Genomic DNA, 14,440 nt, shown 5'->3' on the forward strand with positions numbered 1-14,440 from the left:
TCGAATTTTGGCAACAATTTAGAAACATCATTCATTATAATTTAGACAGTTATCAGAGAAGAAATAAAGCATACACACTAAAATAACTAAAGTGAAGAAAAAAAATGTTTAATCGAGAATCGATGTACCCAGGTAAGTGAAGTTCCAATTATATTAGACATATTGTTGGTATAGAAATCTATATTTATTTTCTTAAATGAATGTTCTTAATTTTAGACCTAATTTAAGGTCACGGACACGGTTTCTTACAGAAATTATTTTTTAATATTTCAACTTAATTTAAGATTTCATCAAAATACTAAGTGACATTTATAGTTTTCCTTTTGCAAATGATCTCATTTTTTCCAAATTGAGTTGATAATATCAGCTCACATGTTCTCACTTTGATATGGTGGGTCAAATGGAATGACAAAATAAAAATAACTTCACAAATCTCAACCACGATGTTATTACCAGGCTTATTAGGCACTAATAAAAAAACACGTAAACATATCCTCAACCTTTCCAATCATTCGTCAAATAACTGAACTGAGTTATTTCTGTAAAACAAAAATTGGGGCCGCATCGGTAGAGGGGAGGTGAATATCTCATTTCATCTGATTTGAGTAATTTAATGGGGCATAGAATTCAATGGGCTACACTCAAATGAGTTCAAATTATCTGAAACTTCATGCAAAAGGAACACAACTATTGAAAATCCTAATATATCTATTAATAGATAACTTACCATATGACTATCAAAATACAATTTAAGATGGAATTTATAATTTCAGATCTAATTTGATAAAATATTTGTGTTTTTTATAAAAGGGAGTTTTTATTGTATTTTTATTGTCACAGGGTGATTGATTAGTATGATGAATTTCAATGCCTCCTTTGTCATTTGACATATCAATTTGAAAACTTTATGGATTATAGTCATCATTAGTCTTCACATTTTGAAATTATTCACAATCTCTCAGGGTGCTCCAGAATGCCACGTCATATCAAAGTCACATTTTTTAAAATGAAACACCCTATAGTTTATTGCATATTTGGAAATAGCTTAAGCTGGTCATAAATACTTTGTTCAAAAACGGAACAGTCAGATTATTTTTGCGGTTAAGGTGTAGGGTACAGGAAAGAAGTCAAATGTACCGGAAATTCCAAAATTTATTTTGCATTTGAATTTCAAAGCCTTTAAAACATCAAAAGGTGTAAAATATTTTTACGATGTTTAATACTGGCCTAATCCAAAACTAAATAAAAATGTTTCATAGTTGTTTATGCAAAAAACTCATTATGTTTATGAAATTGATGAAACTAAATACAAAACAGAGTATTTACAAAACTTCAAAACATTTTCTAACAAAATTTTTTTCTTGAAATAAAACAAATTCACTTCAATTAATAGTGGGTTCTATCAACATCAATACCAGTGACAGTTTAATTAATATTTTTTCTACAATGTCCTGATTGTTGTGTAGTATCTTTTTCTTTATTCTAAAGGTACATCTGGTATTGCTCATTTTTTTCAATACACTTTTGTTTTTTATAAGAATTTCGTAAAATTCATTACAAGAATGACCGGAATTCACTTGAACCATCAACACGGAACTTACCGTATCGATCTGTAGACGAAATTTTACCGTTATTCATCAGGGAAATTACATGTCCAACTTGAGTACTTGTTCCTGGAAGACACATCGCAAATTCAACGACCTTGAGAATTACATTATAGGAAATGTCTTCTTTGCTCAGCTTGAAAAAAACCTGTTTCCACCTTTTCTCAACTGCAGTTTTTACCTTGTTTTTATCAACCTCTATTCCACTCAGATATATTTTCTAATATTTTTTCTTTGACGCATTGCCATTAATCAAAGAGCTTTATTTCTCCATTTTCACGAATCTGTTTGGTCTGGTTGGCATCAAACACAAAAAGGCTGCTTTGGATCTTATCCCATGACGGAAGAGTTTGTAATAAGACCTATTGTAGTTTGTGAGCGCCACCTGAACTGATTTACATTGCTAGGGATAATTCCTTTCTTTGTTAACGTCAGAACACTTTTCAGTGAACTCATGCGCCAAGCCACTTCCGTTGCAAATATGTTATTTTTTTTCTATCTTCACAACTGTTTCATCAAAAGTTGAAATCTGTGAGGTAACAAACACCAGCCAGTTTGAAACAGAGGTTTTCAAAGTGCTATTTAATAAAAACAGGACATTTTTCCTGAAAAAGGAAATAAGACTTTAAGCCGTCAAAAATTTTAAGAATGCCATCAATAGCTAGACGAAGAGCAAATTCACAGAATTCCTTCAGTTCCTCGGTTCGTACTGTGTATATGTGAAAGTACTTATACACTTTAACAGCAAAGCATTCATTGTCAAATTACAGACAATCTGTATGCAGTTAGAACAATGTGAGGTCAACACCCTACTCTGATAATTTCTTTCTGCAGCACTGCCAAAGTTTGTGTTCGTGTTATCGGCGTACATTGCGATCAACTTTTCCTTAGCTCTCCTAACATTTTACTCAGAGCCTCAGATGTCTCATTTGTTAGTGAAGCAAAACTGATCAGTTTTAAATGAACGCCAGAAAACGGTAAAAAATACCTTACTAAAACAGGAAAGCATTTTTACTACTTATCGAATGTTTTGGCCGCAACAGATCTTAATTCTTGAATTTCTCTTACATTGTACTTTTGAAAGATCTCGTAGATCACATCACAACCCTACAGTGTAATGGGGAAGGTAAGCTGATTCCACATATGGAATAAAATATAGGATGTTTAATTTTAAAAAATGTAGCATTGATATGGCACAGCATTCTGGAACACCCTCTAAGACTGTAAATATTTTTTAGATTTGAAGACTGAACTGCTATAATCCCTCAAATATGCAAATTGATATATCAAAGGGCAAAGGAGGCACCGAGCTTTCTCATAGTAATCAATCATCCTATATATTTTTATTCATATACAGAATGGTCTTTGACTTTATTACTTGTATCATTCAATATCAACAGCATAAATATGTGTGATAAGACGTTAAATGTTTCAAGATCTTAATAAATAAAAAATTAAACATATTGAACCACATCAGTGGTAACTGAAATAACAAAGTACATTAGATGGTCTATATTTCAATCGAAAGTAATTGCATAAAAGTGACATTTCTTTCTCAAGAATACGAAATTTTCATAATTTCCAATCAGGATATTGGATAAATTATACAAAAATAATTAACTCTGAGTAATTAACTTACCTAAGAAATGCCACGCTAGAAATCGCAACGACACCATTCTATGATGGGGCAAGTGGAATAATTGCACGGTATCGACTATTTGTTCAGGAGGAACAACCAAATTAATCACCCTACAATTTACAATCGATTATTAAAGTACAATAAAAAAGTAAATATTACAAATATAAATTCCTTTTAGTTGCTACATCATTTTTATCAAATGATCTCATAAGATGAAAATATATTACAAAATTCAAGAAAATTTTACTTTTAGTTACTAATTAGGGCTGAGATTCGACTCTGATATGCACTAAAAAGAAAGTTGGAGATTGTAATAAAAAATAAATAACACTTGCCTGAAGTCGTTTTTTAGCCCATGTCCAACAAAAATTACCCCAATATCGATTAAGTATCTCAATTTTTTGTAAGTAGATTTCAATGTTGTTAAATGTTTAGAACTGAAATTTGCATCCAAGTCACCAGGTTTAATACCCGAGAATTTTGTTAAATAATCGACAACTTGTTCTTGAGTTGAGATATAATCATCTATAAAAGGTGTGTATTCTAATTGACCACTCCTAAAAACATATTATATTTAGAAATATATTTAACTAACAATAGAACAGTATAAAGTAGTGAGTGAATAATTTATGTCTCACTGTATTTGTCTTCAATTTCATGTCTTGAAATTAACTCATAATTATATTCATAATAAAATAATATGACGGGTGCATGGTCATAGCCTAATGTAATGAAAACTATAAAAGATAGTGGCTCTATCTATTATTACGTAAGCGTTCAGCTATTGCGCTAGATGTTTCTAAAAAAAGTAGACACCTAAAGTTCTACAATGTCCTAGAATAGGGGTGCACAACCCTCCGCCCACGGGCCCCATGCAATATTATTTCTTAGTCTGAAATAAACTGCAAGCAAATAATTATTTCGTAAAGTTTTTGTTGACTATGTCACATTTCTTTAATATTATACCGTTTTGTCTGTATCATCCATAGTGATAAGAAGCGTCAAGCACTCCATTTCAAAATAGTTTTAGTATTGTGCGCATACGCGAACGCAATGGCCATCAGCAATAGCTATTTCTCACCGCTGTGCAGAGTCAAGTCGCATTCAGAGAGTTTTGTTGATGAGTGGTGAGTTGGAAACCATGCGTACAGTTAGTTGCAGTATTTCTGTTGGATGTATATGAACATATTAATTTATTTTTTGGTCTGATATCATAACACTTTTCTAGGTTATAATAATTTGAGATTAGATAAGTTTGTTCATATATTAATTAGTTATGGAAGTAGAGACAGAAAATTTACAATGCAGATAGGTTGGCCTACCTTGCATCCGCCACTATTCATTTGAAATTACATTTGGCCCTCGTTCACTAAAATGTTATGCACCTCTGTTCTAGAACGTTATAGAAAGGATATATGTATATGGCAGAAGTTTGAAGTGTAAGAGTTAGTTAGTTAAATATTGAAGATAGGCGGAGTATGATATTCGGTTTGTAAAAGGTGATTATATATATATATATATATATATATATATATATATATATATATATATATATATATATATATATATATAAGTGAAGTGATAGTTATTAAATTTTTGATAGTGTTGTAATTAGTGTGAACAATTTTTTAATATCAATATATAGAAATCTTAGCACTAAAGGGAGAGACAAATAAAATTTTAGTAACTGATATCTGCAAAGACCACACAACAGGTTGAAAAAATTCAAACAAAATAAGCCTGAAAGCATACCCTCTAATACACGTTATTCTTGCGACTGACATTTGAGAAGGTTTAATAGTAGACATTTTTCCATCACTTCTTATTTCAGCTTCTTCTTGGTTCAGTGTAACAAATTCCGCATCCATTGCAACTAAATCTCCCGGTTTTAAAATTTCGTTGTCTTGTAACGGACTGAAAGATATTCCTCGAGATCCACCTGTCACTGCTAGAGACGTGTCTTCCAATAAAACATCCTAATAAAGATAATAGATATATGCATTCTTTAGAAAAAATATGTTGTTGAATTTTTTTGTTTCAATCGACAAATTAATGAAATAGTAATAAAAATGAAAATAATTATATATTTATTTTTAACTAGTACTCTGTCAAATATCATGTGAATAGAAATATTTTTTTTTCAATTGAATAGATTTTTATAATGATTAATGGTAGAGGTATTTGAAGAAAAAAACAAAATTAACTTGAACACCAGAAAAAATTAACAATATGATTTAAGTTCGATTTGATATTTAAAAATTTAAATTGTAGAATTTCAAACAATCTTCATATTTTTCTCTATAAAAATGTCGTTACAATTTGTTTTCCATTTAGCAGATATAACTCTACTATTAAAAGATTAAATCAACCAATTGTGTAAATAATCATTCTGTAAGGGTTTCGTTTCGCCTTGAAATAAATTAAAAATCTATTGTGTTTCTTTTATAATATTTATCTTTAATAAAGCATTAATTTTGAATAAATTCATACTTTCCTGATTCAACGTAAATTACCTTGACCGTTTTTCTATAATTAATAAACTGATACTATTTCAATATTTGAAAACAACATCGAGTTTACTTTTGCAATAAATAAAGCGCAGAAAATTACATTGACTGGTATTCAATAATTTTACATTTTTTTGTGAAGGTTGACAAATAAATTACAAAATTCATGAATGTATACAGAAAAAAACAAGACATATCAGGCAGAAATTTTTAAATATTTAGGGCTAATAACAAGAAACAAAGAACAAAAGTAGAATATGTATTAACATTTTCTAAATGACTCACTTACGCTTTAATTTTTTTGACATTAATTTCATAGGTGAAAGCCGAAAGTTCTAAAAATATGTCGTTCAACAAAAATAAATAAATATACTCAATAAAAAATAATATTTCACATTTATATGCCATAGTGAAAAATAAGTCAAATTTGTGTGTAATTATAAATATTTGCTTTTTTGTGTATTTCAAAAATTAAATAGTAAACCTCGTAATAACTAAATGTCAAATAAAATATACAGTTTTAAATATCACAAAGCATTCAATAAAGAATTGTTTTCATACCTTTTCTAAAGTCTTAGATTTCTAAAAGAATCACATATCTAATTACATGAAGTTTGAGTTGAGAGCAATACACAAGTAAACTTACCCTGAGCAGCTTCTGTTTCACTTCAGGTGTGTTGCCTACACCATCATTACATGTATAAAAGAGAACACATGGTATTTTCCAATCAAGACTAAACCAGGTAGCTTCGTGTGAAGAAACAGGACTGATACTAAAATCATTAAATAAATACCACGTCTGGTCCGATTCTTTATCTCTGTCTTTAAAGTAGGAATCAGGTACTCGAATTAAAGCCACTAAGTTTCGTTTTTCAGATGTAGATTGGTCATTAATATAACAAACAACAGCCGAAAGTTCATATTTCTTCATATTATGAATATCTTCTGATGCAGATACTTCCTATATATAAGACATAATAGACACGAATAAGAATTTTTATTATTAGAACCCAAGCTATTTAGTCATGATATATTGATATATATGAACTTTGTATAAAATTATTGTATATTATATATTATTATAACAATAAATTTCACGCCATTAATAAATTTCGAACTTCCTGCCTATAGTGAAAGTGAAATTAATAGTTGAATTTACACTTATGTACGTGAGACTCCAATTTGGTTAGAGAAAATAACTATCGAAATATAGGTGATTCCATTAAGTCCATTCTCATTCAGCATCCACACTATTTCTTAAAATGTGGTAACTGAGAGTAACAAAAAATTAATTAAGCCAAAAAATTACACAAGATTAACATATAACAAAGAGCAACACATATCTTTTTAAACAAAAAGTAAAAATCAACAATGAATATTAAAATGGATAGAAAGACCATAATAATTAAATAAATAAATATATAAAACAAAAAATCGTAGATGTAGACATGGAATCAAACTCTAGTATACAAGTTGTCAGGAAAATATTACCAATAGTTTCTGATATACATGTTAAATTAGCTCATCGTAGGACATATGTTGAAAAACATACAATAGTTATTAGAACAATATTACATTACCTCTTTGTCACTCTCAATTTTAGTTATTTCTAGTTCGTCTTCTTTTAAAACTAACTGAACCTTATGGGGCAACCAATTGTTGCTACAGTAAGGATTCTTGGAAGGAGGTACAGGTACTGCATTATCAAAACTATGCCTAAACCTAAAAAAAAATTTAAATGCATTTGAACATGTAATTTCATATACCACATAAACAGTTACCGTTGCGGTTATCAGCATTTCCAGGACAATATTTCAGTATATAAAAAATAGTTTTGGATAGTTCATATACAACTTTTATTATAATTTTTTGATCAATATTTATAGAGAAAAAAATGTTGTCCATAGTTTAAACATTTCAGTAAGCCCGCCATATTGCGTGACGTCGTAGGTATAAAATAAACACTAAACATATGATACAAAGTAAATACGACAGTTATTCTTTCGGTTACTCTAAAATATTAAACTTTTATTAACCTGAAAAATGGTATATAAATCGTGTTTTGTGCCAGGATATAAAAATACCACGACTAAAACACCAGTTTTTTTATGATATCAAAAAATTCGAATATACAACAAAAATGGAAGTGTTGCGCGTTTTGACGATCCTGTAAGATGTAATTATTTCTGTTGCCAGGATCATTTTAATGTAAGTAAGATTCAAATTTATTTTAATATTTTATGGTAATTAAGTTTATTATGCTTTTAATTTTTAACGTAATTATATAATATAATAATGTAAGAAGCTATAAAAGGTTTATTCATTTTATCCTTATATACAGAAAAATGTTTTATTCATACATAACTAATGAATAAAAACAGTATTATAACATCACACGCTACGTTGCCGCCAACGATAACCTAGTGATCATCAAGCAGACAATTGCTCATTTTTTTGTTAAAGCTATGACGCTACAACTGAAAACCAATGAGAATCGTTTTCTTATGTAGTAAAAAATTTCAAATTTTTGCGATTTTTCATTAAATATTTAGATATTATTTTTTCACTTTTAATTAAATATTTTACTTTCTAACGTTATTTCATATCAAGAACTTATAAAATAATCAAAAAAATAAATACCTTTTAAAAAATGCAAGTACACTATTAAAGATAATATTGCACATTAAGTATATAATACATTTAGAAATTTCCATAATTGGTACCGGAACTAAGGGTGGGCATAATAATCGATTAATCGAAAAATATCGATTAATCAGAAAATATAAAAATATCGATTAATCGAAAATAATCAATTTATCGAAGATTGATTCTTTTTCATAATTTTCACACTTTTGTACTTTTTTGTGGTCCTATAACCTGTAACTCAATACTCTGTTCTGTAGGTATACTGAGTCCAAAACTTGACATCGTCAACTTCTTCTTTTTTCTTTGCAGAAACTTACCTATTAAGGTAATCCTCTCTCTGAGAAATGAATAATAAGAAATATTTCTATTGTTTAGTTTTATTTTGGTGGGAATCAAATCACAATGTTATTTTTCAACTTTATAGCTGCTGTAATCAAGAAATATTTTTCTTTTGCCCACATTGTATTAAATGGATCACAATTATTGATTATATTGATCAATTCCTTAAAATTAAGTAAGAACACACTCCCTTTTAATTAATCGCTTAAACCAAATACAAATACCTACATATTGATAATTAGGTATATAACATTTAAACTTATTTAAGTTAACTAGGTACAAAAATTATTCTTACCTTAAAAAAATAGAAAATATTATTTTCTTTGATGTTAGTGTCCAGCGGCCCGCGACTTATAAGTTTTTTATTTTATTTAATATAGGTGTCGGCGAAGAATGAAACCTTTGCGGTCTAGTGCCGCATAGATAATTTTGCTGCTGCATTTTTTTTTTGATCACAGGACAAAAAATATTAGATCATTTGCTTTATTAGAACCATTGTGATATGACGCTTTGGCACTTTTGGCAGTGTACATCATAAAAGAGATTTGATATTTCACATAACGTTTGTTTTTTAATTCGACCTATCCTATCACTGTGCTTTCCGATTGATTGTTTGAAGTGTGCAAAGAAAAAATCAAGGTGAGTTTCTAAGCATAACCAAATTACCAATTTGTTATTATGATTAAGACTATTGCTAATTTTTATGATTATGATTATTACTAATTCCATTGAAGGGGATCCAGGTTTGTCTGCCAATTATTTTCTAGTTTTTGATGATCATTTACAAAAAGTTTTGCTTAAAATTTTTGTCAGCTATTTTTTTGAGTTAATTACAATTACTATAACCTTTGATTATACAGAGTATATACAGTGTATATTATAATGCTGTCAAATTTTTTGAGTGCGGCTAGTTTAAAGTTTATTCTTGCAGTTGGTAATAAAAATAATGTGAATGAGCTGCAGATTCAGCATTTTTTGTCTGAATTATGCTTTTTTTAGGAATATGGAAGAAAGTAGAGGAAGAAGCTTACTTTGGCATTACTTCAATAAATCTGGAACTGGAGACACCTCAGTTTATAGAAAATGTAAAAAAAAACATTAAGTCATGTGATAACACTACCAATTTAAGGAATCACTTGAAGGCAAAGCATACACTTCTTTACGCTGAGATGCAAAATATTCATCGAACAGATAAATCTGCGAGTACTGAAATAAGCGATGATGAATCAAGGTAAATATTATTTCATAGTACAAACTACTCATTTTATTATCGTATAGATGGTACAAGGATATAGTGCATTTTTTGGAACGAAGTTTCTCATCGTTCGTTACAGTCGCTACGCTCTAGGCATTTACCGAATGCGAGCTATGCCAAAAAAGTGTCGGCCGACATCCGAAACCGACACTTTTGCAGTTAGCTGAACAATCCATTGGAAATTTTGCACAAATGGTCGGTTCAGATTGAGTTTGAGCAAAATCCCTCAGGGAAAGGAAAACAAAAATAAGAGATAATTTTGATTTTTTCGGCCAATAAATTATTTCTGAGGTAAAATTAAAAAATAATTGTTGAGCATAAAAACAAAGAATACTTACATTAAAAAGGAGATGTTTGAACCATCTATATAAGGAGAAGGCAAAATTGGGGCTAACAAATAATTCTGCGTATAAACGAAATAGCTATATTATTTGATATACGAGAACTAATTATGGATAATAAATCAGTATATAGCGGCATAAAATAAAATCACTAATAAATGCTTTAGTTTTTAGAATGTCGAGTTATAAAGAGGAAATCTTTTGTCGCCAAGCAATATCGTGATCCAAACTACTGATGTAGATGACATCTCAGTAGTATCGACAGAATCGACTTCTTCATCACAGATACCTCCATTAATAAAAGTCCCTTCAACTTCCAAACAAGCGTCCATAAAAAGCTTTACGATGACAAAAAAGTTACAAACCAAAACCGACATGGCTTTAGCTTTATTCGTAGGTACAGAAATGATGCCTTATAATATAGTAGAAAAAGACGGTTTCAAAATTTGTACAAGTTTTAAATGGAAGCTATAAATTACCCAGCAGAAACACATTATCACAAAAGTTAATTTCTAATTGTATAATGGAACGCGCAGAGTTATTGAAGCCATTTTAAAACAAGCCAAATTTATATCTTGTACCACCGATCGCCCTTACATGCCATTTTGTAGACGAAAATTATCGGTTAGTAAGCGTTTGTTTGAGCTGTTATGAAATAGATAAAGATCCTACTGCTGAAAACTTATGTAATAATATAAATCTTATTTTAAACGAGTGGAAAAGCAGAAGAAAAAGCAAATACATCGTTTACCACAGATTAAGGAAGTAATATATTAAAAGCTAATAAGGAAATGGGAATAGCCCATATATGTTGTTTTGGACATGCAATTAATGTTGCAGTAAATAAATGTTTTAAAAAGCAAAAGTAAGCGAAATTATAGGTAAAATTAAAAAAATTGAGAATATTTTTGCACATAGTTGGAAAGCTGTTAAGAGATTTAAAAATAATTCAGAAAAAATACAACATTAAGGAAACAGAAATTCCTTCCTTTTCTAAAACGCGATGGTGATCTCTTTTAAATTTAATCAAGATAATTTTTCAACAAGAAGTAAATCTCTAAAATGTTTTACAAACCTATAATAATGGACATTATTATATTAAAGCTGATACTAAACGCTGACGATTTGAAACTCCGGAATGTTATCCTGGAATTACTAACTCCAATTGAAAACATTTCAGAAACTCTGTCTGGAGAAAATTATGTAACGGGATCTACCATTCTACCTATTTCTTTGGAATTAGGTAAAACATTGGTAGATGAATACGATGAAACTGAAATTGATGTAGAACTAAAAAGGGAAATAGCTTCATTAATTTTAAACACTCTTAAAAACAGATATGAAAACAACGAGAAAACTCATAAACTATTGCAAACTGCCACCTTCATGGACCCACGTTTTAAAGGATCCTATTTAGTTCTTCAGAAAACCAGATAATTGAAGATATAATATTACAACTTAGTAGCAAATTAGAAATAATCCCAGTTTCTGAGAATAGAGCTGCGTCATCAGGAAAAAAGAAAAGCGGACTTTCATCAATCAATCTATGAAAACTGTTGAAGGTAGTAATGCTGTGAGTTTAAATGTAAAAATTAAAAATGAAATCGAACAATATATGAATATATCAGTCATTGATGTTGAAGAAGATTCACTGATATGGTGGAAATATAACGCACATGTATTTCCTTTTCTTTCCCAATGTGCAAAAAAGTTTCTCTGTATTCAAGCTTCCAGTGTCCCATCTAAGCGAGTATTTAGCAAAGGAGGTCAAATAGTAACTTGACCAGCTTGTTTTTTTAACTATGAATAAGACGTTAACATTCCTAAAAATTTATAATAAACATCTTTCAAGATAATAATTTTTTTGTTTTGCTTTTAGTTGCAAGCCTAAATCTAAGACTAAATAGTTTATTTTGAAACAAGCCCATTAAGAGCTAGTGACAAATTATCACTTTTAATTAATAATATACAAAAGAGATTGTTGTGTAAGGTGGAGCTTGTGGACAACATCCTGTGAGAATTTGGTTTTATAAAATACAATGTTTCTTGCCTATTTTCATTCTCAAAATACATAATGGTTTTGGTACAGTTTAATTGAATTTAAACGAGAGTTTTTAAGTGGCTTCATTACAAAGTAAAAGACTGAAATAATTATTTGTATGTTTAGGCCGAGGCAAGATAATCGTTAAAAAGGTCGTTAAAAAGTTTCGCGGCTATGGCATACACACTATTTTTAGTACAATCGTTAAAATAATCAAATAATATAATCAATTAAAATTTATTTTCTGAATAATTATTTCAACATAATATCAGAATCTTACTTCCAAATATATTCTGTAAGTTCATTATTTGGTTTGTTTTTATTGGGAATCAAACCATAATGTCTTCTGTATGTTCCTAGTGGTATACTCACTCTTTATCTTGTTTTTTGTAGGAATCAAACCATAATCGTTCTTTTGAAGCTTTATTTCCGATTTTCGAATAATCGAAAATTGATTGTTTTCGATTAACCGATTATTTCCGATTTATCGATTATTTTGGATGGATCGATTATTTTCGATAAATCAATTATTTTTGATTATATCCGATTTATCACTTATTTTGGATTGATCGATTATTTTCGATTAATCGATTTTATTTTATGATAAATGCCCAGCCCTAATCGGAACATACTGATGTGTAGTTTATATAATATTCTAGTAGAGCAAATATAACGACTAACTGTTTTACTTATAACAGCAAAACAGAAAAATACAAAACATTCTCAAGCCCATTATAATACAGGTAGCTTGGTTTTGATTAATTATTCACCCCCGCATTTTCTCCTAACCAATGGGTACATCTTGCATCTCTTAGCAATTTGATCTTGCATATTTCACTACTTATGTAGTATGATAGTTGACAAAAAAATTGAAAAATGAGCAATGCACTGTTGTGTACAACAAGAATTACAGTATTGGTTGCTGGGGGTATGACGGAAAACGAGCATTTGATCTTTTTCTATAAAATATAAAAACAACACTAGGTCCTGGATGACTGCTTATTTTTAAATAATGGCAGTGAAACTGGAGGAAACAGAATTCTTCTAATAGTCAACTGTCCAGTTTACCTTATAGTTCCCAATATGAAATACATAAAACTGGCCTAATGTATTTTTATACTACAACTGATGAACCAAGGAGTGTTTCAAATTTAAAAAATACTGTACAGAAAATTTTAAGTATTCCAAATGATTCAGAATATTAAAACCATGCCCGTTTTAAAAATCTCTCTCTGTCACAAGAGGATTATGCTAATGAGAACGAACTTCTACATATAATGTCATGTACCATTAGCAACATCAGCTGTTCATTTACACAGTCTTGATTAGTGTGTGTATACATCAGGTACTAATATTAAAAAGAATACATTCTTTTTAATATTACAAATATTTTTTCAAAAAAATGAGAACCAAGAGATGTTCCAACCATCAATACTATGTTAGGCTATTAATGCTATGAAAATTCTACAAAAATTTGTTGCTTTTTATGAAGCATTCAATGCAAATCAAGCAACCGTGATGAAAAGGTAACGTAATAAGCTAAATATTATTTCGGTAACCATCCGGAAAGTATCTATTTTCCGGACGTTTTCTTTGAGAAAGTATATATTTTTCGGCCCGGATTGTATAGTATGTTGTTATCATTATATGTACCTATAAACCAAGTATTATTATGAAAATCTAGGTAGGTATTAGAAGGTTGCAGTACATCATTATTACAGCAACGGCGTACCAACTTACTAAATCGACAGTTTATTATTGGAGTTTTTTCTTTTTAAAAGTTTGCACATTTTTTGATTACAATTATTTTAATAAATAATGAAAAGCAGCTGTGAGATCGAGGTTGAAAATGTGCCTGATACAAGTTAAGATACGAAAGTATTTATAGTTTATTGGATGGATGGATCTAAATAAATTCAGAACTATTATAGAGTACGTAATTCTGGTTTATTTGGCACATAAATCAGAAATCATTAAACCTTCTACTTTGTAAAGCAACTACTCGATGCTGAAAAATAATATTTCAGTTAAAAATGATGTATACATAGCCACATTTCCGAAGGTTATT

The 14,440-nt window shown here is 29.4% G+C and overlaps 1 protein-coding gene across 2 annotated transcripts in view; it reads right to left on the bottom strand.

Moving 5' to 3' along the window:
• LOC130898291 (PAN2-PAN3 deadenylation complex catalytic subunit PAN2) overlaps positions 1–14,440 on the bottom strand; it is a 59,687-nt gene that overhangs the window by 4,417 nt on the left and 40,830 nt on the right. For both annotated transcript variants that reach the window (XM_057807485.1, XM_057807486.1), the window contains exons 15-19: positions 7,331–7,472; positions 6,397–6,711; positions 4,996–5,219; positions 3,579–3,800; positions 3,244–3,353 (exon numbers count right to left, since the gene is read on the bottom strand). In XM_057807485.1, coding sequence (XP_057663468.1) covers positions 3,244–3,353; positions 3,579–3,800; positions 4,996–5,219; positions 6,397–6,711; positions 7,331–7,472 — 1,013 coding nt within the window. The remainder of the gene's footprint in view (positions 1–3,243; positions 3,354–3,578; positions 3,801–4,995; positions 5,220–6,396; positions 6,712–7,330; positions 7,473–14,440) is intronic.

The sequence above is a fragment of the Diorhabda carinulata genome, chromosome 9 (assembly GCF_026250575.1).
Source record: "Diorhabda carinulata isolate Delta chromosome 9, icDioCari1.1, whole genome shotgun sequence".
Classification (NCBI taxonomy): domain Eukaryota; kingdom Metazoa; phylum Arthropoda; class Insecta; order Coleoptera; family Chrysomelidae; genus Diorhabda; species Diorhabda carinulata.